The sequence below is a fragment of the Rhinolophus ferrumequinum genome, chromosome 17 (genome assembly GCF_004115265.2).
Source record: "Rhinolophus ferrumequinum isolate MPI-CBG mRhiFer1 chromosome 17, mRhiFer1_v1.p, whole genome shotgun sequence".
Classification (NCBI taxonomy): domain Eukaryota; kingdom Metazoa; phylum Chordata; class Mammalia; order Chiroptera; family Rhinolophidae; genus Rhinolophus; species Rhinolophus ferrumequinum.
In genome coordinates, this window is record NC_046300.1 from 14,896,967 (window position 1) to 14,924,464 (window position 27,498).

Below are 27,498 nucleotides of genomic sequence, written 5' to 3' on the forward strand. Positions count from 1 at the left end.
TTATTTAGAAGTTTGGTGATGTTTTTATGATCAGCAATATGCAACAGGAACTTAACTCTTGTTTCCATCAATTAGCCTATGGTAAAATTGGTTTCATTATACGTCATTTTGCTTAAAGTTGCAGTTTTTAAGAAACTATCGAAAATGTTAAATGAGAATTTTATGAATTTTTAAAAAAAATTATGAAAAACTTCAAACATACTCAATACAGAAAGTATAGTTCAATTAATGTCCATATATCCATCACCTAGTTTCAACAATTACCAAGATTTTATTTGTATTAATTTTAAGAAAACTGGAATATCCCTGAAGATTTAGCCTTCAAACTTAGCTTGCAGACCTGAGGCACTATTCCTCCAGTTTGGAAAAAGTCAACTAAAGATCATGCACCACAGATACACGTATACTGGTGTTTGCATGTGTGTACATCCTTCTACGCATACACACATGGTCCTATTTAAATTAGATTACTGGACAATATGTGGACAAACTATATTAAGTTAAGACAATTTAACCACTAGGAAAAAGTAGTAAAGATTGATATCAATGTATTTTCCCTCTGATAAAACCAAAAATTAACTTTTAGAACTTAAGTTATTACAAATTAAACAAACATAAATTGTTATCCAAAATGCGAAGCACTAGAAATAACAGGATGCAAATGTTCTTGTTTAAATACAGGTAATGACGAATTTATGGAGATATCCTCTACAAATGTAAGACAAAAACTGTAAAGTTAACTATTAGATCAGTTCTTTTTTTTTAATTAAATGAAACCCAAGTACATACTAACATAAATTAAGGAAGTTAGTTCAAAATAAAGGCAGCAATTAGATCTGTTACCTGTTCTCTGAACTCTTGCTCTTTCAACTTTGAATCACTGATCAGAGTAGTCTTCTGTGCTAGTTGTGTCTGAAAGAACAAAAAGTCAGATCTGAAATGTATATGGGTTTAATTACTGCCTGGACACATTTCTGTATAGCTTGGGAAATTTTTTTCTTATTAGAACAGTCTCTTCATGTTTTAACTTAAAACACAGAATTCTCCTGAAAATGCACTACCTTCAGTCAAATTCAAGGAAGATTTAGTCTTACCTGTAGCTCCATAATTGTTACCTGAAAATGGAGGAAAAAAATGAGTGTATACAATAAAATCTATAAGAAACAGTAAAAGTGAATAATACAAAATGACAAGGAAATAAGAATTCTTAAGTTATAGTCTTAACAGAGTGGTCAGGTTTGAAATAAGATTTTAAATATTTGGCTGTAAACCTGGTCTATTTTGCTATGCAAACCAGTGTAAATATATACAAACGTAAGTAAACACAAGGAAAAGGACTGGAAGGCCACTCAGCAAACTCCTAACAATGACAGGACACGCCCACCAGGAAGGGTTTATTCTATACTTCTGTATTACCTGACTCATTTACAACATGAAGATATTCATGTATTGTGTGTATAAATTTTAAAAATTAAACTTATTAACATCCATTTAAAGCACATGGACCCTTTCGGGAAACTTGTAAAGCACTATTTCTGGGAATCCACTCAGAGCTTTAATCACAAATGACTTCACTGAAATCAACACTGATATGCAATTCAAAACATCCCAGAAACAACAAAAGATGCTCAAGAAGGATAAAAATTCATGAAGAATAAAATAAGATGTTTTTTAGAGTAGGAATAAAAATGAAGGATGTTTTCTCTCTTTTATGACACAAGGTGAATGACTCAGAAGACCTTCGAAATATTAACTTCATAATCTGTCAATATTCTATGGCAGCCCAGCATGGGTCAAAATGTCACTATATACAACATTTATACTTATTTTGATATTAAGGAAAAGAACATGTTACTCAAGTACATGTATTTGTCTCATAGGAAGTAATACTTCATAATACCTAGTATATTCCTATCATGACTAAATGGCAAAAAATTTAAAAAACAAACTAAAACAGTAGAACTAGTAGCTCTTAAAGAAATAGAGAAACAGTCCACTCAGCTTGCTAAGTGTTAATAACTAAGGTAAGGTACCACGAGGCACGGCATAGCAAAGCCCTTTTATAAAGATCTCTTCCCTCCATTTTGGAAAAATGGTCCATGTAATTTGGTTGTCTGGAAAATTGCTATCTGGTAACTGACATTCTGTAATGAATCCTCTATAACTCCCAAGGATGAAGACATGAACATCAAACTTTCCCAAGGCCCTCATGACAGTGTTATATAAAGACCACACTGGACGAGCGAGAACATTTTAGGAAGTAGAACGGTACACTATCTGGCTTCTCAGACTTGGGCCCACATGCCCTGTTGGGCTGCACAGTGGGACAGGAAACCACAGAATAAACATGGCCAATCTTTCATAGCATCAATTTTACCTATAGACTGAGATTATTAAAATGCCTAGATATGCACTGCCAGATGTCTTTGAATTCAGTCCAATTTTCCAAAATAATCCCATTGTAGTATTTGTATCTGTCCCATTAACCAAGGACAAAAATAGGAATTGTTTTTCATAATGGTATATAACTAAAAACATTTCAATGTGACTGCAAATAAGGATATCTTATAGAGTAGAATATAACATTTACATGAATTTTTAGCACAAAATATAAAAATCTAAAACTATCGTACTTCCTATGGACCACTTTTGGCTATGTCTCAGGGCTCTGAGGTTCACTTTCCTTTGCTGCTCTTTCCACAAGAAAGACTGAGAAGCCCTAGGATAACAGAAATGTCTAGGCTCTGAAGTCTGGCAGATTGGGTTTAAATTCCCAATACAACATTAGCTGTGTGAGCTTCAATATTTTATTTAACCTAACTGAAACTTAGTTTCACTGTCTATAAACAGTGAAATGGAAATTGTCTATAAACAATGGAAATGACAATGCTTTCAAGAAATGTGACACAAAGTCCAGTTCCTCTCACTTTATCATTGCCTGGGTTTTCTTCCTGCTTTTGCTGATACTTCTTTTGTAGCTCCTCAAGTTGAGTCTGCAGGTCCATTACTTTTGCAGTCATTTCTTCTTCACGAGCCTTTAGAATAAAAACAGGTGTTAAAGAACCTAGTAGAGCAGCAACAGCGGGTATAGAGAAAACTCTCTCTGTAGGAAAAACAAATACCAAAACATTTATGAGTCACAAACCACTGTTATTACTGTAATTTATTACTGTGGTTAGAGCTCTAAACACTTTCTATCATACCCCACTTTTAACTCTAAGCCCTTTTTAATGCAGCTCACTATTCCTAGGATATCTTTTTTTCCCACCTTCACTCCCTCTGTCCCCACCCGATAAAGCTCACCAAGGTATTTCTTCTCCCTTAAACTAGGGTTCCCACGTTTAAGCAACAATTAGGTGTGTAGCAGTGTTGTGACAGAACTATAATATACAGCCTGTGTTATAAGACTTTGGTCTTTTCTATATTAGGATTTGATTTCCATAAAATAACCATTAATTTAAACTGGTAGATACTTTTATGCACAGCATTGCTCAGCCAGCTGGCAACTTTACTGATAAAAAGTTGTGATGGTTTTTTCCCAGCCCCTTTGGATGGGCTGTACAATTCAAGAGATGGGTTTTTTTGTCCTAGTTCAGCAAACCTGCACACCTCCTACACATCTGCCCCCAAACCACACCAGTGATATTTTGAGGTAGATGTTCAACTAAAATCTATTTTTGAAAAAAAAAATAGTTACTGTCTAATGTATTGGTAACCAATTTAATGTCTCTACTTGCCTTGGACTTTGCAAAAAAACAGACAAGGCTGTAAAAATAGTATATAACTTATTGGTCAAAAAAATCCTACTTATAAAATTTGGTGTACAAATCATTCTCTTTTGTTGATTACCCTGCGTAAAGGCTGTTGCCCATCCTTCCATTTCTTTATTTGTCTTGATAATTGCCATGATTTACTGTACAAAGCGGTCCAGAACTCTCCTTGCTCTTACAAATCTTGCAATAACCTTTGTGCAAAAAGAACACTTGGAATTGGAATATTGATCAGATTTAAGTAATGAAGGCAGGACAAGTGTTTGCTGAGTAAGAGTCTAAACAGGAAAAACAACCATAAACAGGTATTTGATTTAACAGATGCTGACTTGCCAGAATCAAGAAAAAATAAGTCTCAAAAACTAAAACAAATCGGCCACATGGCACAAAATAAGATAATGAACCAGGGGACACGGAAAATCTAATTTTAAATACTACCTGTCATGAACTTAGAACACCTGGAAAAGAACGAACCCCTACTCTCAACGTAAGCAGAACAGGGATCTCCTTCGACATCTCCCCACTGGGACCCACTTTAATCTGGCCACCACCCTTACACCACCCCTGACCAGAACCTGCTGTAAATACAATACAATACGTTACACCTACAGTCTTGGTTTACCGTTTTTATTCTACTATTGCATATCCTGTGTGATGTCTGTGTCAGTGTGGCTTAGCCCTGTTTGTAAGGATCACCTGTTAATTATTTATTCAGTTAGGCCCAGATTTTAATATGACAATTAGCTGTGTCTCTGACATTTCCTTTGACAGTTGTGAGATACCAACCTAAAGTGAGTCCTCTAAGAATTAAAAAAGAATCCTTGATGTTATTTCTAATTTAAGAAATGGTTCTGTAATTTCCTTTGCAAAAGCTTTCTCATCTTGGAGGGGAAGAAAAAACAGTACTGCTTGCTCTGACGTAAAAACAATAAGCAAATCTAGTTAAATTGAATATGCACATATGTAGTAATTATGTTTTAAAGATTAATTATTATGCCAAAGCCAAATCGCTAAAATACAATCAATGTCAAAAAGAAACCAGATTTGAATCCAATGTGGCTTTAGGAGCTACTTCCTGCCAGTGAAAGTGCTCTGAGTTCCAGACTAAGGCGATTAGGTAAACTCCCTTACTTGTGTGTATCCCATACCTCCTTTGAGATTCACCACCCCTCTTCACAAAGGAATTCTTCTCTGTCCTACCATGTGTCACCTCCCTCAAATTTACCACCTGTCTAGTATGAAGCAAGCATTAGGCTAGGTTCTCAAGTCTAGAGATACATGTCTAGAACCTCAAAATCCCTGCCAACAAAATGCTTCCAGTCTAAGGGAGAGGACAGATAATTAACATATCTCTATACATGTATGTGTGACAAAAGTGACATGTTATAAGTGAAGCAATAAATATAGATGAGTACCAAAAGAACACAGATACAATTAATTCCAGTTCAGGGGTTTCAAAAAAAAACCAATATAATGCAGAAGAGTATATTTAGAAAATCTAACTTTGGGTAGAAAAGGGAAAAAGAATGTTTCATTTTTGTTTCAGTTTGCGTAAGGAAATACTGGAACATTACATAAGAAACTCATGGAGGGAGAAGGGAGACAGGACTGTATAAAACAGAGAATAAAAATATGTGCCATTTTCATTAAAGACCATTCTCCAACTATACTTTTTTATATTATGGTCTTTAAACCATGTGAATACATTTGATTCAAACAATTTTTTTTCTAAATTAAACTTCAATTTTAAACTTAAAAAGCCAAAAAAGAGATGGTAACAACTGTATGAATTCATGAAACTTGAAAATGTGATCTTTAGGCACACAGAAAAGCATAAGCAAAGGTAAAACACGGGGAAGAACAAGCTCAAGTTGAGTTTGGCTGAAACTGACTGAATTGGGGGAGGTATCACTGGGACAATGGCAAGCCATTGAAAGTATCAAGGAGGAGAAGTGATATGATCACACCTGCGTTTCAAGGTAGAAAATAACTCTGATAGGAAGAGATGAATACCTTAGAAAAAAAGATTAGCAGCAAGGAGGTCAGGTGGGAAATTAATACAACAGACCAGACCAGGTGAAAGATGGCAGCCCAGACTGTGGCAGCAGTGGAGTTGAGAGGGAAGGAACGTACAATGCGACACAATGAAAAATGACATCCTAAGAGCCCACTATATGTTGGATATTGTGCTGGAGATACACACAGAGAAACAGATGATTTACTAAAGCAGACAAGAATTCCTTTGTTTGATAACAGCTTTTGGGGGGGAAGGGTGGATATCACTACATAATATATACAAATTCCAGAAAAAGTCCAATTCCAAAAATTTTTGAGTGGGAAAATGGTGAGAATATGTCTCAGAATCAAACTCATATGATGTTTGCTGAGAACTGTTAATATCCCCTTTTAGTAATATTTACATTTTTAAAAAGAAATTCTTCAAGACAGAGTATGTAATTGGTGTGTTTCGATGAGGACTTGTTGAATCACAAAGTCAGCCCTAGACCTGGCAGTTGAAAGTCTAGGGCCACAACGTCCAATCCAGTAGCCACCAGCCATCCTAGAACTGTGGCCATGAGCACTTGAAGTGTGGCTAGTCCAAACTGAGGCAGGTTGTAAACGTGAAAATATGCTAATCTCAAAGAATTAATACATATATAATTTTTACATTGACTACATATTGAAATACTATTTTTGATATAATGGGTCAGTTAACATACTATTAAAATTAAGTTCACCTGTTTATTTTTTTAATGGGGCTACTAAAAGCTTGAAATGCCATGGGTGGCTCATATTTGTGGCTTGTATTGTATTTCTAACGGACAGTGCTGGTCTAAGACACAGGAAAGAGCTTGGGGGAGTGCCTACCCAGCTCCTCTGCCCCCCCTCCACTTCCTGCCCACTTGTTCGGCTCCCCTAAGCTTAAAGCTTAAAGGTCCATTCCCTTCATTTCCCCGAGTAAACAGCAGATTTTTTCAAGGATGAGCCATACCAGCAGCTAACCTCTCTCCCTGCACCCTCACCCCTCTAGCTACGAACGTTTGTCACAACCGAGGAAAATCTACCATCTCTATCCCACCCATAGAGAGAAAAAGAAGCAGTTCACAAAAGGGAACTCTATAGCTGTGGCAGTTTATCCCTGCAGTGAAGCTCCCTGACTTAATTTGATCCATGATAAACAACCGTCGCCTTCCCCAAGGTCCTTTTTCAGGGAAAAGTCTTTACAAAATACTATGCTACACTTGCTTTTCCTTCTGGGAAAAAGAAAAACAAACGATAAAACTAAACTTGCTTTAAAGTATATTCCAATTCCAAAATTTATAAGGATTCAAGAAACAACTGTATTTTTTAAAACTTCACACATATACACTCTATGGAAGTATAAGAAAATGTGAAATTATCTCCCATAACTCAGCTAACAAAACCAAGTCTGATTCAAAACATCCCAGAGTGTTTCTCTAAAACACAGCATCTGGTGCCAAATGAAAATTCTTAGAAATGTTATTAATTACGAAAGGCATAGCTATGATACTATCGTTGATAATAATAATATGTTTTTTGGCCCAGTTTTGACCTATTTCACCAGGGCCTATTCCATAGTTGTGGCTGATGCCTGAATGTATCCTAGCTAACAAATTATTAATAAGAACTGGAATTTCTGAAAGGTTCTTACTACTAACCAAAATCTGAACAAGGAGTCTCAAATGTAATTCTTATTCAGAATTACATGTTAATGAACTGTGTCTCTTTTAACGATGTAAATAAAAAAAACATAAATTAAATAAACATTAATTTATTTTCTTACCTGACTGAAATATCAGTTAAAGGTTGCAGGTAAACTGATGTTTGAAACTCACCAAACTACTGAATGTGGCATAGGAGAATATACTTCCAGGGCCCTCAAGCTTGTGACCTTACAGCCATTGTACATAGCACATCATTCCTCCTATAGGAATGAACTTTTTTCCTGACACAAAAAGTGGCCGCTCTGGATAAAGCATTGCTTACTGTACCAGGCTTTTGTTTCCAGGTAACATGTCTGTAGAAGTCTTAATTTTGAATAGAGCGATAGCTATTACTGGAAACTAACTGTTTTTTTCTATTATACTCTGCTTTATCAAAAAAGTAAACTATTTAAATTGTGCTCCAGAAATCCAGATGTTGTCTTGTGATCTTTAAACAATAAATGAATGATTTGCTCTTTAAAAAAAAAAGAGTGAAATTATTCAAACCTTCTTTTCATAATGGAACTAAAACTCAAAAAGGATAAAATGGTGGCATTTATACGTATGTGTCATATCTTGGAATTTCACCCTTTTCAATTATATTTAAAATTATTATTAGAATCTATTCCTGGCTCAAACTTCTACTGCTGCCCTAGTCAGGTGAAGCATGATTCTCTGATTTACGCATTCTTAGTCATCAAGTGGTTCTCAGTACATGGTGAAATAAGGCTTGGAGTAACTAAAGAATCTGCAATGAAGAATAATTTACATTGTTTTACACATGAAAATGTTCTATAGTCCGAAATACTCACTAGCATTCATGGCTTATATTCACAAACAAAAATGACTGATAATCCACCATTAGTAGAATAAGCACATTGAAATATCCTCCCACTAAATATAAAAGATTTGGCTGATGCATTCCATTTTTTCCCATACTTTTTGTCCTTTGAGGACGTGCAAATTGGGTAGGGATGGAATAAAGTTAACTGGCCATCCTGGAAAGACACCAGTTAAGCTAAGTAGCCACTCCAAAACACACACTAACTCTCAGATTATTTAGACTTTACCTAAGCACAAAATCTCACTTCTTAGTCTGGTTCTCTCACAATTTAGCCTGACTTTGAGAAGAAGACAGAGAAGAGAATACATTCTTCCCCTTAGTAATTCATTGTCGCTTCAATACCTGTCAACTGGACTTTACTGCCTAGTTAGCAGAATCTGATCAGGAAACTAAAATCTTGGTGAAAATCAATTAGACTCCTTATAAATCTGCATACAGTGTAGAAATACTAACGTAGACAATATTGAGCCAAAAAAGAAAAAAAACCCTCTACATTATGAAAAACAGGAAATCTGATAATCCGATTTTCTTTAGCACTACCATGAATCTATTACAGCTAAATTTCAAAATAGAGAAAGTAAGGTACATCAAGGATTTCTTCGTATCTTTTGGCTGTTCTTTTGAGATCATCTTCTTTCTCTACGATTTTTTTATATAACTGATTTGTCTCTTCTTGATGGCTTTCCAAAAGTTCAGCTTCCACTTCCTGGGCTTTATCTAATAAATGAAAAATGGACACACACAAGAAAACACATTAGGTAAGAATTAATATCTATATCCCAATTTCAGTAAGAACCCATGCTCCAAATCAAATTTGATAAAAATCAACTGACCAGATGTACTCTTCTCAGACAGCAGACGTGTCTTTATACAGTAAATTAATTACCTAATGCTTTCAGGTTCTTTCACCTGCTCCTCTTCTCAGTAAGGCAAGCCATGCCCATGCAAGTAGTGCCAGGTTCCCATGAGAGAATGTTCTTGGGCAAAAATCCTTTTTTCTCCAGTTAAATTACTTTAAAGCACTTAGCACAGTGTGAAAAGACTAGGCCTAAATTATAAATAGTCTCTGCTGATTCCGATTTGTTCTTTATTGAATTAAAATTTTTCTTTACCTATGGTTTCTTTTACGGTTGTTTCCAGCTCCTGTTCCTTCTGTGCCAGCTGTGTATGAAACTCCCTCATCAGCTGTTTTAATGTAGAATTGTGCTTCAACTCAAGATCTTCCTGCTCCTGCCTGAGTAACAAAAATACAGTTAACAGTTGTCATACAAAAAAACAAGCTGCAAAGAGTTACCTGGTCTTCACAACAGTGCGCACAGTATGATCTCAGTGGTATAAAAACACTTTCTAAGGGCACACAGGAGTGTGTCAGTGTGTGTGTGTGTGAGAGAGAGACAGAGACAGAGACAGAGACAGAGAGACTAGGCACAGTAAACTACTTCTGGAAGATTACCTCTAGGGGATTTGAAAATTTTTCTTTTCACTGAAAATATTTCACCATACACATCTACATCATATAATCCAATGCTAATCCTAAATTAACACAAAATGAAAATAATTCCTTGGCTATGAACCTAAAAACCATGATCTTATATGTAAGAAAAGGATTTACCCCCCTAAATGTACATGGAATAACACTGTGTCTTGCCTTAAATTGTTTCTATTTCTCCTCAGTATTTAACTTACTAGATTTATGTTTAATACTTCAGGTAGGTGAAACTTAACCGTATTAGGCACAAAAAAGGGACTTAAGTAAGGAGGACCGCCTTAGAAATAGTCATGCTGAAAACGCACTTACTTGATTTTCTCTTCCATTTCTTGTTCATATTCTTTCTTTGTTATAGCCAATTCTTGCTGATGTTCCTTCCGCAACATTCGAATATCTTTCTGCAGTTTCACAATCTCCTTGCTCAGCTTCTGCTTCTCCTGCTCTGCTGATGCTAATCTAAACTCCAGGTCACTGTGCTCAGCCTCCCTGTTACTAAGCAACTGGGGTTGCACCGCATGTGACTTGGACTTTCCTTCAGCACTTTCTCCCAAAATTTCTGTGGATTTACTTTTTCCACCCATCTGCTGTTGTGAAGCCAGTGATTTTTCATATTTGGAGGTCAGCTCTTCCATTTCAACTCTGTGTCTTTCCTTCTCTCTTACTAAGCAAGAGGACTCTTTTAGCTTTTGCGCCAAAATCTGACAGGTTAGTTCCTTCTCCTGGAGGGTTTTCTGCAAATCCTCAAGTGCATTTTCCAAGTTTTGCTTTGCCCCTATGTTATTTTCACCTCCCTCTTCTTCCATGTGCTGGGGCACTATCAAGGAATACTTCTTGTTGTTTGCCTCAAGCTCCTCTTGAAGATGATTTATCACACCTTGATCCTCGTGTTGCTTTGCTTCGGCATGTTCTAGCTTTCTTAAGAGCTCCTGGTATTTGTACTGCATTTCAGAATGAGAAGAAACTGCCTCTTCTTTTTCCTGCTCTAGCCTCTGCAGTAGCTTTTCTTGTTCAATTAAATTTCTCTGTAAAACAGTGATTTTCTCCTCACATGCTTTCTGCACACAGCCTTGGGAATCTGCTGCTTCTTGCTCAGTACGTGCTGCCAAATTTTTTGCTGATGTGGGTACAACTGATGTTTCTGACTGTGAACTTTCCACTGACCTAAGTTTTTCTTCCAAGATGTGAATTTCTCTCTCTCTTTCCTGCAATTTTGTATTTAGTTCACTCAGAAGGCTTTCTGTATCTTTTTTATACTGCTGTTCTTTCTCTTCCATTTGAGATAACAACTGCTTCTTGATGGCTGCGATTTTTTGTTCAGCCTTTTTCTTCAGTTCTGCTAATTTTGCAGCACCCTCTAATTCAAGTCTATCTTCCAATGCCTTTAACGCCTCTTCTTTGCTTTTCACGCTTGAATTCATGTGTTCCAATTCTTCCTTCTGAGTTTCAAGTTCAGATTTCATGGAAGTCACTTGCTTTTCAAGTCTTAAGACTTTTTCTTCAGCCTCTTTCACTTTATTGTCCTTTTCTTCCCCTAACTCTTGAACATGCTGCAGTTTCTGAACCATTTCATTCTGTTCAATATTCTTTTGCTGATTATAATTTTCAAGAATTTCATTTAAGGACTCAATTTCAATTGTTTTCTGAGTAACATGCTCCTCTAATTCCATAATTCTTGCTGTCTGAGTTTTTAACTCAGTCTCTAAACTACACTCCTTTTCCTCCATCTTGCTCTTCTTATCTTCCATTTCATCCTTTAAACATTCCCATCTTTTATTTTGCTGATCAAGGTCTTCCTTCAATAAAGCTATCTGCTCATCCTTTTCACTGGCTTCCTTCGTTTTCAACTCAAGCTGCATCTGCAGTTCGTTAATAGTATTTTGATATTGTGTAAATTTTGACTGTGCTTTCTTCTTCCATTCTGAGAATTTGTTAGATGAGTGATCTACTTGTTCAAGAGCAGAAATTTTCTCTTTACTCAGCGTTTCAACTTTCAAAGTCAAATCTTGCACCTGATCCCGCAATTCACGTTGTTCTTCATCATATCGCTTACTTAATGATGAAATAGCCGCTTCTTTTTCAGTTGGGCTGATACTATTCTGAAGTTGAGTATTCAGCTCAGTTAGTTGTTTACTAAGACTGCTGATCTCAGCTTTTTTCTCTTGAAGCTCTTCTTTCATCAGTGTGACAGCATTGATGTTTTCCGATAATTCTTTCTTCAACTGTGTGATACAAGACTCCTTTTCGGAGGCAGCCTGTTGCTGATTACCTCCCTCCTTCTGTAAGACTTCTTTTTCTGTTACAAGACCTTCAATATCAGCCTTCATGCTCTTAATTTGATTTTCCTTTTCTTCTAACTGATGGGTAGCCTGCTGAAGAGAACTATTTAGTTTATTTTGCTCTTCTGTTAGCTGTCTAAGTTGTGCTTCTAATTCAGAAACTTTGCAAGTTTTAATTTGTAGTGCCTCCTTCACTTTAGTTGTGTGGTGCTGACAATGGGAAATTCTAGAGAGAATAGCATTAATTTTACTATTACTAATGCTGATTAGTTCATTTGTTTTAGCTTGTACTAAGGCTTCAGTTTTCTTAGAGTAAATATCCAACTGAACTGCTAGTTCCTCAGACAGTTTCTTGATTTCCAAGTTTTTGTCTTCTAGGTTTTTCTGACTTCTTTCATGTGAAGATTTCAAACTCTGGAATTCTTCATCTGTGGTTTTCAACTTGTCGGTCAACTCAAAAACCTTAAGCTTATCTCTTTCTGCCAGTGTCTTCAGTTCAACTACATGCTCTTGAAGAAAAGTATTTTCCTTCAGAGAATGCTTCAAGTCAACTTCCAGCTTTTCAAGTTGTACTTTCAATTCAGTTTCATTTTGTGAGAGAGAATTCGTATGAGCAGACTTCTGGTTTAACTGTTCCTTTAACTCCTTTAATAATGTATCCTGCTTAGTACCTTCTTCCTTCAGCCGTGTTATTTCCTTGTTCACCTCTTCTTTTTCACACTCAAATATGAGGATCTTTTGCTTCAGTTCTGCTACCTCTTGTTCTTTTTCCTGTAATTGGATTGCGTGTTTTTCCTGAAGTTCTTCAGCTTGCTGATTAAGTTTCTTTTCCCAGACTGATATGACATCACTGAGTTCTCGCCTATGCACTTCCGTAAGACTTTCTATTTGCTCCTTTTGGTTTGTTTCCAGTCTTGATACTGCATCATTGATTCCAGCTGAGTTAGCCTGTGCCATTTCCAAAATTTTGGCATTGAACTGTTTTTCTTTCTGACTAAGCTCTAGGACAGTATTTTCAAGCTCTTTTTTAAGTTTGGCTTCCTGATCCAACAATTTCTTCTTTAATGTTTCTTGCATCTCCTTTGATTTCTGCTTAATTTTTTCTATTTTTTTTTCTTGATTTTTAAATTTGGCTTCATATTCTTCATGCAAACTGCTAATACTGTCCTCCTTGGCTGATAATTCCTGTTTGAGTGTTTCAATTTCTTTGCTCTGTCCCTCTCTCATTTGTAAAATTACATTTTCCTTTTCCATCAGGATTTGCTTGGTCTGTCCCTGCTCTATGTTATTATCTTTAAGTTGGGACTCATAGAGTTGGGTTAAAGATTTTACTTTTTCTTCCATTTCACTATTCTGTTTTTCAAGTTGCTGCATCAAGTCCTGCACCTGGATTTTGTGAGTGTCTAACTCAGTACAAACATCCTTCTTTTGTGTTTCAACTTCGGCGATCTGTTTTGTAAGAAGAATTCTTTCTGCTTCTAACTCCAACAGCTTCTCCTGAAGCTGGGCCAGCTGCTCCCCATAGGCTGTCGCCTGCTCGTGTGTGGTCTTCTGGTGGGAATGACAAAGCTCCAGCTCAGCACATGCCTGCTGGCGTTCTCCTTCAGATCTTTTCCTATTTGCCTCTAAATCTGCCACACGAGCCTGATGCTCTTTCAAATGCTTATCCTTTTCCTTCAGAAGAAGCCCAAGCTGATTAATTTCATCTTTCAATGCCTTCTCGGTTCTCTGGATAGATATCTCTTGTTCTTTAATAATATTGTCAACTTGTTGCTGGTGATGATTTTTCTGTTCATCCAGCTTGGCCTCTAACTCCCGCTTCACTTTATCTGCTTGATCCTTTAGTACAGAAAGTTCCTCTTCTAGCTTGTCACGGGCTTTTAATACTTCCGACAGTTCAGAAGACAATGATTCCAGCTCTGTTTGCTTCACATCAAGCTTTTCCACAGTCTTTTCATTCATCTCTTCTATGTGAGCCTGGAAGAGACTCTCTTTGTCTTTCAACAATGTTTCTTTTTCTTGTTCATACTTTTCTCTAAGCTTTTCCATTTCAGTCTGATGCTGTTGCTTTAAGACTTGGAGTTTTTCAGTCCAAAGGTTATCCTGCTGATGCTGCAGGCTTTCCAATTCTGTCCTGTGTTTCTCAACCATGATTGTAATTTCCTTATTGTGCTTATTTTTTTCAGCTTCCAAATTTATAGCTAAATCTTCTGATTGCATTTTGCTTTCTTGTAAGCTTTTTTCCAAAGAACTTTCTAATTCCAGAATTCTCTGTTAATAAAAACAGATGTATTTTTATTAAGTATAGACCTGTTTATTAGTAATGATACACACAACATGATATCTACACCTAATAGTTATTTATCTAAATTTCAAAGATTTAACCAAACACTAGAAAGGACAAAGAATCTCTGCTCAATTCCTAAAAGAATTATATAACAAAGAAAAGATTCTATTTTTAACACAACTCATAATTCCAGATTCTTTCTACCTATTTGGGTAACTACTTCAACAATATATATTTCAAGGATATTTTGAATGGATAGTCAAAAAGAAATAAATCATAAAGCAGATAATAATAACTATTGAGAGAAAGATAGGTTTTTTTTTTTCTGTTTTTAAGGCCTGTAATATTCTTCTATTACTTTTATAATTGAATTTTGGAAGATAAATAATGTATCTGAGTTTTCTACCCCAAAAATTAGTATTTAGAATGTTTTGCAAAAAGAAGGAACTTAAACAAATTTTACAAAGATTACTATTATCTTATGCAAATATCAGTCCTTACTCTAAAGGAAAAGAGGCGAAGTGAGGCAGAGCAACAGAATGTCAGAGCAGGTTTTAAGGAATTACCAAATCCAATCTCTTCATGTAACAGGTGAAAATATTAAGGTATAATTAATTTACAAAAGTAGCAAGTAAAAGATCTAGGACTGAGTACCCATTCCCCTCCACTACGCCACCTTATATAAATATTAGAAATGGGAAAATAAAACATAGTTTAGAACTATGGGTAATTGTTGTGACTGTTTCACTATCTAAATCAGAGCCAAAAGGCCAAATAAATAACATCAGTTAATTTATTCAAAACAGTCCATACATTTCATATACGCCTGAGGGAAGGGCCAGAGGGCCTTAATAATGTGCACACTGAGACATACACAAATACATATACAAATATATTCATTATGTTTAATATGGGGAAATGGGGAAAAACTTCGATGTAAAAGCAGGGCATTGGGGTAATAAAACTGTGATACAAACAGAGTATGAATTATGTCCAGGACATGACATAAGATGAAGCTTGATAGTCAGGAAGGTAGCAGGGCAAGGGCTGCCCACAAAGTGAAGCCACTTCCTAAAGATCAGGGTGAGGAGGCAATGGAGTGGAGATGCTGCATGTGAGTGCAAAGAATCAGAGTGAGTGGCTGATGGTACAGCCAGCTACAGGCAGAGTCAGGAGCATCACGTAGCAAACAGCAAGCCACTCCCATGAATAGCTCCTACTACCTAAAAAGGAAGTGCATGTATATGTTAAGTCTAACCCAGTAAAACAAAAGCTTCTCTACAACTTTATACTGACTGGAGAGATAACGCAGTTTTCATATTCAAGTAAATTCACAGCTCTGGAACCTGAATATTATTTAAACTTACAGTTCTGTAAGTCTCTGCTTCTTGCTGAACGTCCCGAAGTTTATTTTCACTCTCTGCGAGGATTGCTTTCTTCTGCAACTCTAACTCTTCCAGGGCCAAAGATTCTTGCTGTTCTTTTTCTTGAGTGATCTTCAAATGTTCTGATTGACATTTTTCCTGTGCCAAAAACAATACTACTACCTTAGACCCATATAAATCTTCAGCATTCCCAAAGCACTTCCGTAGGAATCATTCATTTCATTCGGTCTGCACACCAGCCCTGTGAGGTAGGCAGTATCATCACCTCTCTCTTCCCAGGCTCTAGTCTGCAGAAGCAAGGTACTGGGGCTTTTACAGAGAGCTCTGGCCAATGTTTGCCACAATTACTCTTGATATGAAAAACTTTGTTCCAGTAACCCCAGTGCATCTGCTATTTTCCCACTACTTAAAATGTTTTGCAAAACAATGCTGAATGTAAAGGTCTCACAATTGCGGCTACCTGTCCTCTGCCCTTCAAAGTTTGCTTTTTCAACTCTACGCTGAGAAACTAGATTTTAAGTTTATGTAATTTGTGAGGAATACCTCATTAGGATAGGGAGCACCACATGGGAAACCAATGAAAATCAGAGGATTACATGTGACAATATAGATTAGATGAAGGAAATGTCTATAAAAGCCTACATAACTCTTTTCAGATGATCTGGGCTCTTCTACCATCCCATCAATCCTGAAAAGCTGCTTCTTTGATTGTCCTTATTACAAATCAACTTTCTTATTAAAAGTGTTTATTGTTTGAAAAGAGAAGCTCTTTTTCTCTAGAGAGAAGCACTTTCTCTAGAGAGAAGCACTTTCTCTAGAGAGAAGCACTTTCTCTAGAGAGAAGCACTTTCTCTAGAGAGAAGCACTTTCTCTAGAGAGAAGCACTTTCTCTAGAGAGAAGCACTTTTAACATGTAGTGGCTTTGAACTCCAATTTAAGTATACTCATCCACACCCAGTGCTTGAGGTTCCTGTGCCAGCAGCAGTATTTCCAATTCACCACACTCTGATGAAGCACTTGCTTTACCATATTATAAGGAGGTTGAGAAGAAAATAGTAGTTTCTAAATCAATTTTAAAACACCATTTTAAGCGTATATATTGTTTAATGTAAACAATATTCTAAATGCATCTCTATGTGCCTATAAAAATAAAATAGGAAATTTTAATAGTCTGTAGAATTTTGACTCTTAAGTCAAAGCTAACTTCTTTAAGAAACTAGGTAAAATGGGGAGTGGAGGAGGCCAAGCGCATGTGCGCATATGTGTGCTTTTTATGTGTGTCTGTGCCCTTCTCTCTCGACTCAGAATGTATCTGAACATATCAATTCCTAGGACAATTTTAACACAGCCAATGTTCTAGGCTCTGGGCCCCCAAAGGCCAATGACTCCAGCATGAAAACCCATAATTGTTGGTCTTTGTGACAAGAATTTTCAGCGCCATTTCCAGCTTCATTTATGTCCTGCTTTGTTGCTTCATTTCCATGCCACTATTTTAAATTTATTCTGTCCTGTTATAGTGTCAGTATTCTTATAAATTACTTTAGATCCTTTCCGGACCAACAAAGAATATAAATATGTGCCCATAAACATGTACATTTCAGGACTACAGACGAAACCCCTAACCTCAGCCAAAAGCACCGTAAATCCATGTGCCTGTTTGACCCACAGAGATTAGAGAACTCCCTGACTCAATCCAAGAACCACTGCTGCTGGAAATTCTCAGAGCCCCAGATCCCACTAAGAGTGAAAAATATATATTATATATGTGTGTGTAAGAGAAAGGAGAATAAATTATAAATACTGTTTCTTATTCTTTTATACTGAAAGCATTTTTAAACTATACATATTATCTTATGGATAATAACTTCATATACAAAGTTTTTGGCTTTAACACTTTTTTTTTTTTTTGGCTTTAACACTTTTTATGATAACTTATATAAAAAGCTTTTCACAGTTTGAGAAAAAAAAGATTTTTGTTTTAAACTTTCAAATTATACTATTCCAAAAAATCTTATTGTGCTTTTCTGGTTGATTTGATTAGTTCAGTCAGATTTTTTTTTTTTCTGTATTTTTTTAAACATCATATGGATTGAAAATTACTACTGAAATTACTCTACTACAAATGAAAACTACTTGGTCATTTTCAATCGTTCTTTAAAATGTATTTCAGGCAAAACTTTCCGAGTCTTGAGCTCTGCTACATTCAGTCTAGTGAGTTTTTTAGACATTCTTTCTGAGTAATGCAGTCATGGTTCACAGCTTCAATTAACCTATCTTCTCCTTCACTTCTCCCTAATCATAGCCTACCTCCAGGGTGAGAAGGATGATGAACAAACCATTAATGAAAGCTTGGTAGATTAGCAAATTTAATTTTCACACAATGCTAACAAGCTCTGACCACCTCTTTCCCGCCTATATCCTATCTCCTCTCTTGACTCAAAAGTCAAGACTGCTGGTAGTCTGACCTCAACCTCAGAGTCAGGGGCCAGGGGATGACATTATAAAATGCTGCGAAGTTTACCCATAGCAAAAACAGAATAAGTACTTACAAGAGCAACTTTCATTTGCTCCTGAAATTCCCTTTCTTGGGTTTGAAACTTCTTGGTCAGCTCCCGATCTTTGCTGGCCAGCTCCTCTTCATGAAGTTTCTTTAATTTAGCGATTTGATCTGAGGATTTCTGAAAATCAGCCAAATAGTTAAAGTGAAACACTTAAAATAAAATACATTACTCCCCAACTAAATAAGCCTTTATTACAGTTTAATCACCAAGCCAATAGCTTTGTAAGAGGAAAAACCAGAACATATTTCCCACATAAATCAAAAGTCACCAGTCTTGACAGTTAAAAGAAAAACCAGCGTTCCTCCTCATTTAAGACAAGGAGAGCTGCTGCTGCAGTCGTCAGTCCCATGGGGGTGAAGCTCCATTTCCACATCTTGCAGGGCTGTCCCTCACCAACCAGGATGGGGATGTGCAGTAGGGGAAACAGGGATGGTCTCAGAGAGGGCACTCCACTGTGGTCAAACTGCTCCCCCACCCCTCACCCCCAGCTGCACTAATTTAATCATGCCTAGCTTTCCGGGCATGAAACAGAATAAGTACTGTTGATTTCATCTATTAAAAAGTACTGACCTTGTTCTTTCTCGGCTAGGAAGACTTAATCTTGTAAAAATGTCAAACCTCCCTAAATAAATCTAAAAATGTAATATAATCAAATAAAACTACCAACAGAATTGGGGGGAGTATCCACCAGACAAAATAAACATGCAAGAATGGCCAATACTCTTTTGAAAAATAAGAGTAATAAGGGGAGCTTATCAAATAGAACATATAAAACTAGAATAATTATAACAGTATAATACCAGCATGGTCAGAAAAAGCAATGGAATAGTGCAGAAATTCAGGAAAAAAACCCATATGTAACACTATAATAATTTAGTATGTAATAATAATAGTATATTATGTCAGATAGGAAAATATGGATTATTAAACAAATTATTTGGAGACTACCTGGTAGTCATCTAGAAGAAATTAAAGTTGGATTCTACCTCACTCTTTACACCAATAAATTCCAATTGGATCAAAGATTTAACCAAAAAAAATAAAATCATACAGGTGCCAGAAGAAAACATTGAACCTTTAAAAGTGATCTCAAGTGAGAACGTATTTTTAAAGCAGAACAAAAATCCTGACAGCATTTAAGGAAAAGAAAAACTTCTGCAAGGCCAAAAAACAAACAAACAAAAAACCATAAACAAAGTGAACAAATGACAACCTGAGGAAAATATTTCGATAAAAGCACCTTATCACTGAATAGATAATTGCTACTAGAAGTAAAGATTCCTACCAATCAGTAAGAAAAAGACCAAGAGCCCAATAGGAAAATGAGTCAAGGATTTGACCAGGCAACTCAAAGAGAAAAACTACAAAGTCCTTTTAAACATATAAAAATATATTTATCATACTGGTAAGATATGCACATTAAAGTAAAATGGTATCGTTTTTTAACTGATGAGCTTGGGAAAAAAAAGGTAACAATATCTTTGTGAGGAGTGAACATATTCTAATACATTGCTCGTGAGAATATAAACTGTCCTCCATAGAGCTTGTAGCAATTACACAATAATTACAAATACACATAAACCTTTGCCTAAGTAATATTCCACTTTTAGGAATCATTCCTGAAGAAATATACATAAGCAAATATGATAAGGATACCCACTATTTGCAATAGCAAAAAAGTGGAAACCTAAATAACCATTGATAGAAGACTGATTAAATTATGAGACATTCACACAATGAAATCCTGAGCAGTCTTTAACAAATGGGGCATGATTATCAATTATCAATAATAAGGAACAATCTTCATGACAGATTATTAAATGGAAAAGCAAAATATAGAACAGTACATATAACATGCTATATTTTGTACTAAAAAAAATGAAAGAGAGGATTATAAAACATAAAAGAGAAATTATATGCAGACACTCTCTGGGACGTATTTCCAAAACGATGGAAGTTCATTTCTCTATCAAAGTGCTTTTATCTTATACCCTGAACATCATGAAATGGTCAATGTCTAGAATACAAAATAACTCTTCTTTACACTCAAAGATTATAGGAAAAATACAAGACCTTAAGTTTTTAATACTGTAGCCCATTTCAATCTAGAATTATTCTTACTTTCATTACATCGACGACCTCCTGTTTCACCCGACTTAATTCCTGTTGAAGACTGATGCGTTCCTCCTCACTTGTTTTTTCAATAGCTTTTATTTGTTCATCCATTTCTGCCTTCATTTTTCTCCGTGCTTCTTCTGTCTTTTGGGCTGTACTCAAGGCTTTTTCAAGTTCCTCAAAAGCTTTAATGAAAACAGCAGAAAACAAGTATCTCAAGAAATACTATCATTGAGCTAAAATGTTTTATATTCAACTTATGCGAACTAAGAGCAGCAGTAGCAGGACAGGTTAAAAAACTCATCATTGTTTGAAACCAAGAAATATTTGAGTATTTCAACAAAGCCACAAGAACCGTTCAGTCACTGACACCAATTTGTCAGAGTTCTAGATTCAGATCTTAGGACTGCTTATATGAACTTAAGCTCAGAAGTTTGAAAAAAAAATACTAAGTTACTAATGGTTCCCCACTCTATCCACAAGTGTCCTTATAGATAGCAAATTCAAAGAAATAAAGACTTGTACCTATTTCTGCACTGTATGATTTTAATTGCTTTTTTTCGTTGAGATGCAGTTCTTGTCTATCATCGACAATTAGGTAGTATTATTATGTATTTACTAGGACATTTTTAACAATGGAAAAATTCTTTGACTAACCTTATTTTAAAAAATCTTGTAACCATATAATAAAAGAACAGAGTGTTGTTTTGTTTTATAACTTTTACTGGCTGAATCCCATTAATGAAGCAATGTAGTTTGAAATGAAACCTCCTACTTGTATAAGTTTCGAACTAGGGCCTTTAACTAGAAAGAAATCTCTACCTGATTCAACAGTGTAGAGAAAGGTACTACCAGCAGGGAATTCTTGGGAGAGATAAGAATTCAGGGCCTGCAAAAACAACCATGTAGGCTAGAGTAGTATGATCTTTAAGGAGGCCAAAAAGCTCATCCAGAATCAAACAAAACCAGATAGGATGGTGCAACAGTTGGGTAACTTGGCACCAAAAATCTGTAGTGTGTGAGTTTACGTATATTGTATATATGTGTATATGTGTATCTGTGGGTGTGCATGTATGTGTGTGTTATATATATGTATGTGTGTGTATATATATGTATATATATATATACATATACGTGTGTGTGTGTGTGTGTGTGTGTATTATGTGCGTGTACTCTTTCTACTGGCATAATGATACCCTGTGAAAAATCTACTGCTATTATCGTCCTAGATTATTTCCTTTAGTCCTCACAGAACAGAAGACATCAGACTTCCCTTTACCATAGAGATGGACTATAAATAAAACATCAATATTCAAGATGGGTTTTCAATCCTATCAAGAAACTTATGTTAGAGGAGATAGTTCACTGACATATATAGTATTTTCACTCCCAGTGGTGCAAGAAATGTGGAACTTCAACCTATGGCATCTCAGAAAAAAAGTCCTTTATTAACCACATGCTGGCTTAATAGACAGTGATTTGAACATAGGAATTTCATACCCAAAGACAAAAACTGTTCTTAAAGTTTTTTCTTAATGGAAAATTGCATTAGTACAGAAAAGGGCAAGAGAAAGGCTGAATTCAGGTAACAACTAGGAAACACAACTTACTTTGCTCAACATTTAAACAAAAACTTCTCTGGCAACCATATATCTTTGATATAAAAAGAAATCTATCTGATTTATTCACTTTATATGCCCAAAGCATAAAACTGATGCTCAAGGTCTAAATTTCAAAGGAATATTAACTAGCTAAAATTATTTTGCAAGATTCCTACTTTAGCTTTTTACTGGTATTTGCCTGCAAACACTATGATAATAATTCTTAGATACAAACATGTTGGAAAATAAAATAGTTAAAGAAAAATCCTGTCTTTATTTTATAGAGATATTCTTTTACTACAAATTTTAGTGTCAAACACTAATAAATATCCCTTATACCTAACAAGAAATTAGTTTCCTAATTTCTTAAAAATCAAGTAAAGTGATCAATTATGGGAAAGAGATTCTGTAACAGAGTGCTTACTGAAGGTTTAAACATGGGAAAGGAAAAAATGGAAAAAGGAATGGCAATATTTTTTAATGCTTGGATGTCATCAACATCTTTTCATTACTGTTATTATTCAGCATGTAAAATTTCAGCACTTCTAAGCACATCACAGAAATATCTTGAATCAGGCTCTAGAGAACCCAAAGACAGTTTTGATATTCTTCTGACAAAATAGAGTTTTAAATGGGAAACTTTTGTCAATTAAGCAAAATAAAACAAAACTGTATATAGTCAACACCAATTTTCCTTGTTTTCATTTTTAAAATTCCAGAATTTAGTACAGTATAAAAATAGATGTCGTGCTCTCACTTTTCAAACAACAAAAAAATCCTTGCCACAAAGTTCCTATTTAGATGTAATTTTCCAGTAATTAAGTTTTCTTACTGCACTCGGTAAATTTTAGAATATTCTTCTACATTATATTCTAATTTTAGTGTTTAATCCACTGATATAGTTTTCTGAAGTCATTTAATTATCCATCATATAATGATTAAAGTAGGATGGAGGGGCTGGCCTGGTGGCTCAGGTGGTTGGAGTTCCGTGCTACTAATGCCGAGGTCGCCAGTTCAATTCCCACATGGGCCAGTGAGCTGCGCCCTCTACAGCTAAGATTGTGAACAACAGCTCTCCCTGGAACTGGGCTGCCATGAGCAGCAGGAGGTTGGCGTGAGCTGCCGCAGGCTGCTGTGCTGCCGTGGGCTACCGTGTGCTGCCATGAGCGGCTGGTGGCCAGAGTGAGTGGCCGGCAGCCGGCGAGAGATGCCACGAGTTGCTGTAAGCAGCTGACTGGCAACCAACTGCCTCAGCCGAGGGGGAGCACAAGACTCATAATACCAGCATGGGCCAGGGAGCTGTGTCCTACACAACTAGACTGAGAAACAACAGCTTGAACCGGAGGGGAAAAAAATAATAGTAAAATAGGATGGACAGATCTGGTTCGAGAGTTCATCTAAATTTAATCCTCTCTCCCACCTTCTGCTACCATGTCAGAGAACCATATGATTTTATACCTAGAAAGAAATCTTTGAGATCTTTTAATTCAATATCCTCATTCAAATGCAAGAACTGAGCCATCCAATTTCTCCCTCAGATGATAAATCAACTTGAGTATAGGCTTGATAGAAAAACTTTAAAACTATATCTAAGGAATGATCCTTACCTTGCATTATTTTTGAAAAACTAAGAATGCTGACATTGATCAAGCTCAGTTGAGCAATAATATATATTACTAAACCAGAATTTCTGAACCATTCACTCATTGATGGCTTCTAACTCTCAACAAAATGTAACATGTTATACCTCTGACAGACACACAAAAACTCAACTGCTTTCCATCTCCATCCTGCTTTACAAAAACGCCAAGTACCAAAAAATAAAAACTAAAAAGTATTAAAATACATAATACAGATCCACATACAGAAAACATATTTCAAACCCATTCTGGATTCTACACTATACCACAAATGGAACCACTTTCTTACAGGAAGTCTGTCTCCAGTAATGAGTCCCATTTCAATGTTGAAGGAGGATACACTGAGAGCTTGCTTACTAACCAGAAACGTCTCACTTTCTGATGTAGCAACCACCAGATACAGTAAAATGGTGTCCATTGCCTGTAATAGCCTAAAAGTCAATCCCCCACTCTTTCCAAAATGAAACTATGCTAGGATTTTAATGTGAGTAACAAAGAAGCATGTTCTGAATATCTACATAATGTATCTTCCAATTATCAACAAAGGACAAGTGAGTGGGGAGAACGAAAGCATGCATCAGCTACAGCTGACAAGTCTTCTGCCAACATGCAAGAGTGCGCAGGAAAACCACAGTCACAGCACACGTCAAGGGGAAGGCGAAGCACGAACGGCCGCCAAAATGTTGCAAGAACACACTGTGTTCTTCCAAAGCAAAATTCAATGTATCTCAGGCAATTTTTAATAACAAATAAAAATACTCTGAAAATGTTTGTAGGTGAAAATTTAATGAACGTTATTAAGAATGGTCCTCTGCCAAAAGTAAAATGCAGGGGAAGGCCTTTTATTGCTAGCTCCTCACTTTCCACTTCAGACGAGGTTCACTTACATCCAAGGGAATTATAAAAATGGACAATGCTCACTGTAAGAGTTCAGTGAGAAAGGTTCAATAATCCAACCATTCATTCATCATATACGTATTTATTGGATGTTTGCCATTTGCCTAACATAAGCTATGCACCGGGTGACATAAAGAAAAATTTTCACCAAAAACAGTTGTAGCAGTAAGAGGGAGAGAGAAATAAAAGAACTAATCCTTAGGTAAAGGTAGGAAAAACGTGGCATTTGCTTTTATCTTTTCCTCGCCTCATTCCCAACGTCCTTAGCAACTGTACAATAAATGCCAGAATTGGGAGATTCCAGGGAGTATTACTATTTTGTTGCACTGTCCCAGGGGACACTTTACCGTAAGGATAAAAAGACCCACTTCTACTCCCACTACAGGGAAAAAACAAATATGTGCAAGTGCGGAAAGGCTGCCAACCTCTCGATGAACTGTTGGTCCTAAGAAGCTGTTTAATACCTTCAAGAATGAATATGTAAGCCCGTGCCTATGTTTTAATCCCAGCAAAAAAGCTGCTAAAATGCATGTGGTGTTACACAAAAAAAATACAGGTAATACCAAAAAAAGGAATAAAATGCAAATTAACAGAAAAGCAACAAAAAGAATTTTATCAGAATTCCTAGCCAATCACCAAGCCTCGTTTTTGAATAAAAGCCACAGTCTAGTGCAGCAGTTTTCAAAGTGTGGTCCACAGATCCTAGGGTCCTGACACCCTTTCAGAGAGCCTATAAGGTCCTCCGTTTTCCAAATACTTATCTGCATGAGGGCAGATTTTCTTCATATATTTCAACCAAAATAACAACAGTAAAATCCAGCTATCTTCCATTAAGCCAAACAATGAGATAAGCAGAAATGTAAAACAAGGCCACTCTTCCCACTAAATCTTGTTATGGAAAATATAGGTAATTTTCATAAAAGTATTTATACCAATATGTAATAGGTTTATTAATGGTTATTTTAAAATGAACAAAACAAATATTTTTTTAATTTCTTAATTTTAATTTCTAATACAATAAGTATCACTACACATAACCCATATAAACAGAAGCTCTTCGGAATCCTCAGTAAATTTCAAGAGTGTAAACAGTCCCTGAGCTCAAAAAGTTTGAAAACCGCTCGTCCAGAGTATAAATGAAAATAAAAGCATACTACCACCCAGTGGCACAAATCAGATAATGCAATATTTATATCTGAATTGGGGCCTTCAGAAATTTAATAAATACCACATTTACAATGGAAATCTACTTTTTAAGCCACTTTCCAAAATACACAAAATTCATTCTATATAGACTGACTATGCTTTGACTTTTAAAAATTGTACAGCTCTATCCAAATTTCGTGCACGCCCTACATTAACCATACAAATGTATCTATTAAATACTTTAAAAACATCAGGCAGATCTTGAAAAATATCAAGCTAAAGCTAAGTAAACTTAATTAAATTGAAAAAATGATTCTGTAGTAAATAAAGTGTGTTATTCCAGTTGCTAACGCTTTCCAGTAACAGTGACAGTGCCAGAGACATAAGTGCAGGGTGACAATGACTCTCTAAGAATATGGATGCACAGCTATTACTGCAGAAATGTATCAAGCACCTATAAATACATGACTAATACATAAACAACCTAAAATCTAACTCCATTTAAAATAATAAATTTTTCCATCAGGTATTCATTTAGTGAGAAAATATGCACATATTACTTATCTAACATGGCAGACTTAAATTCCACTTTGATTCATGCTTTTTTTTGCCTGAGAAACATAGAATTGTCTTTGTAAAGCTTATCTTAAGTATCCATGATAAGAAAATGAATAGCCCTTACCCCAGTCCTGTTCATACAAGGCTTGGGAAAGGCACCGTGATTCACTTATTGGCATGTGTGGATGCACAAAAATAAGATGTTTTGTGAGACTTCAGACTCCAAGAAAACTTTGTTACATAAATTATCGACAACAAGGCACTTAAGTACACATGTGATTTTTGTTTGTTATAGAAATATGCATGAATCTTACACATTATTTAAATACATAAATTCTATTTTAAAGGGTCCTTCAAACATCAAATAAATACATTCCACTGAGTTTCTTTGGTATGTAAGGCTTATACTATACAAATGAATAAAAAAACTCATTTCCTGCACAAACACAACATGGCAATAAAAAAGCAAGGAATGTTATGACTTAATCTAAGTTTTTAAATGCAGCCAATCATATAAAACACATAACTTCAGCAAAGACAAGGTACATGAAAGGGAAACAGGGCTTAAAAAGAACAGTGGACTCTGGAAACTTTCCTAATCCAAGCAGAATATTGTATTCATCCTACATAATTGTAGGCAAAAACATTTTAAAGGAGAGGTGAGGATTAACACTGAGTCCTCTTTTTGTATTGGCTATATTTAAATCACTTAAAGGTAGCTAACCAAAAAAAAAAAAAAAAAAAAAGTCTATGGGTAAGAATTTATCCTGAGAAAAAAATTCAAATGTGGAATAAGCTGTAGCAAAAAGTTGTTACAGTATTATTCGTCACAGGGGAAATATAATCTAGATGTTGATCAATAGTTTAATGGTTAAGTAAATGATGTAAATAAGCTGCATGCATTCTGACACAGCCATTAGAATGTTAGTACTTTAGCAACATGTAAAATTACTTCTAATATAATGCTAAATGGAGAAAAAGGGAGCATACAAAATTGTACATACACTATGATAAAATATTATATACAATAATATAAAACTAAGGATTAGGAAAAAGACTAAATAAAAGTGTACTGAAACAGTGATGTGCTTCCATTTTCTCTATTTTCCTTTTTTGTTGTCGTTGTACTATATTGCATTAATAATTAGCCAGCTACCCCTACCTCATACCCTGGTTAAAACACCCCCTCTCCCTCCCGGACACA

General features: G+C 35.7%; 1 protein-coding gene across 8 annotated transcripts in view; it reads right to left on the minus strand.

The window, feature by feature from the left end:
* Positions 1-27,498, minus strand: part of GOLGA4 (golgin A4) — a 98,898-nt gene that overhangs the window by 23,198 nt on the left and 48,202 nt on the right. For all 8 annotated transcript variants that reach the window (XM_033133217.1, XM_033133218.1, XM_033133213.1 and 5 more), the window contains 9 exons: positions 20,459-20,637; positions 18,326-18,454; positions 15,759-15,914; positions 10,138-14,375; positions 9,452-9,573; positions 8,926-9,056; positions 2,928-3,035; positions 1,095-1,115; positions 844-912 (listed from right to left, as the gene is read on the minus strand). In XM_033133217.1, the coding sequence (XP_032989108.1) occupies positions 844-912; positions 1,095-1,115; positions 2,928-3,035; positions 8,926-9,056; positions 9,452-9,573; positions 10,138-14,375; positions 15,759-15,914; positions 18,326-18,454; positions 20,459-20,637 (5,153 nt within the window). The remainder of the gene's footprint in view (positions 1-843; positions 913-1,094; positions 1,116-2,927; positions 3,036-8,925; positions 9,057-9,451; positions 9,574-10,137; positions 14,376-15,758; positions 15,915-18,325; positions 18,455-20,458; positions 20,638-27,498) is intronic.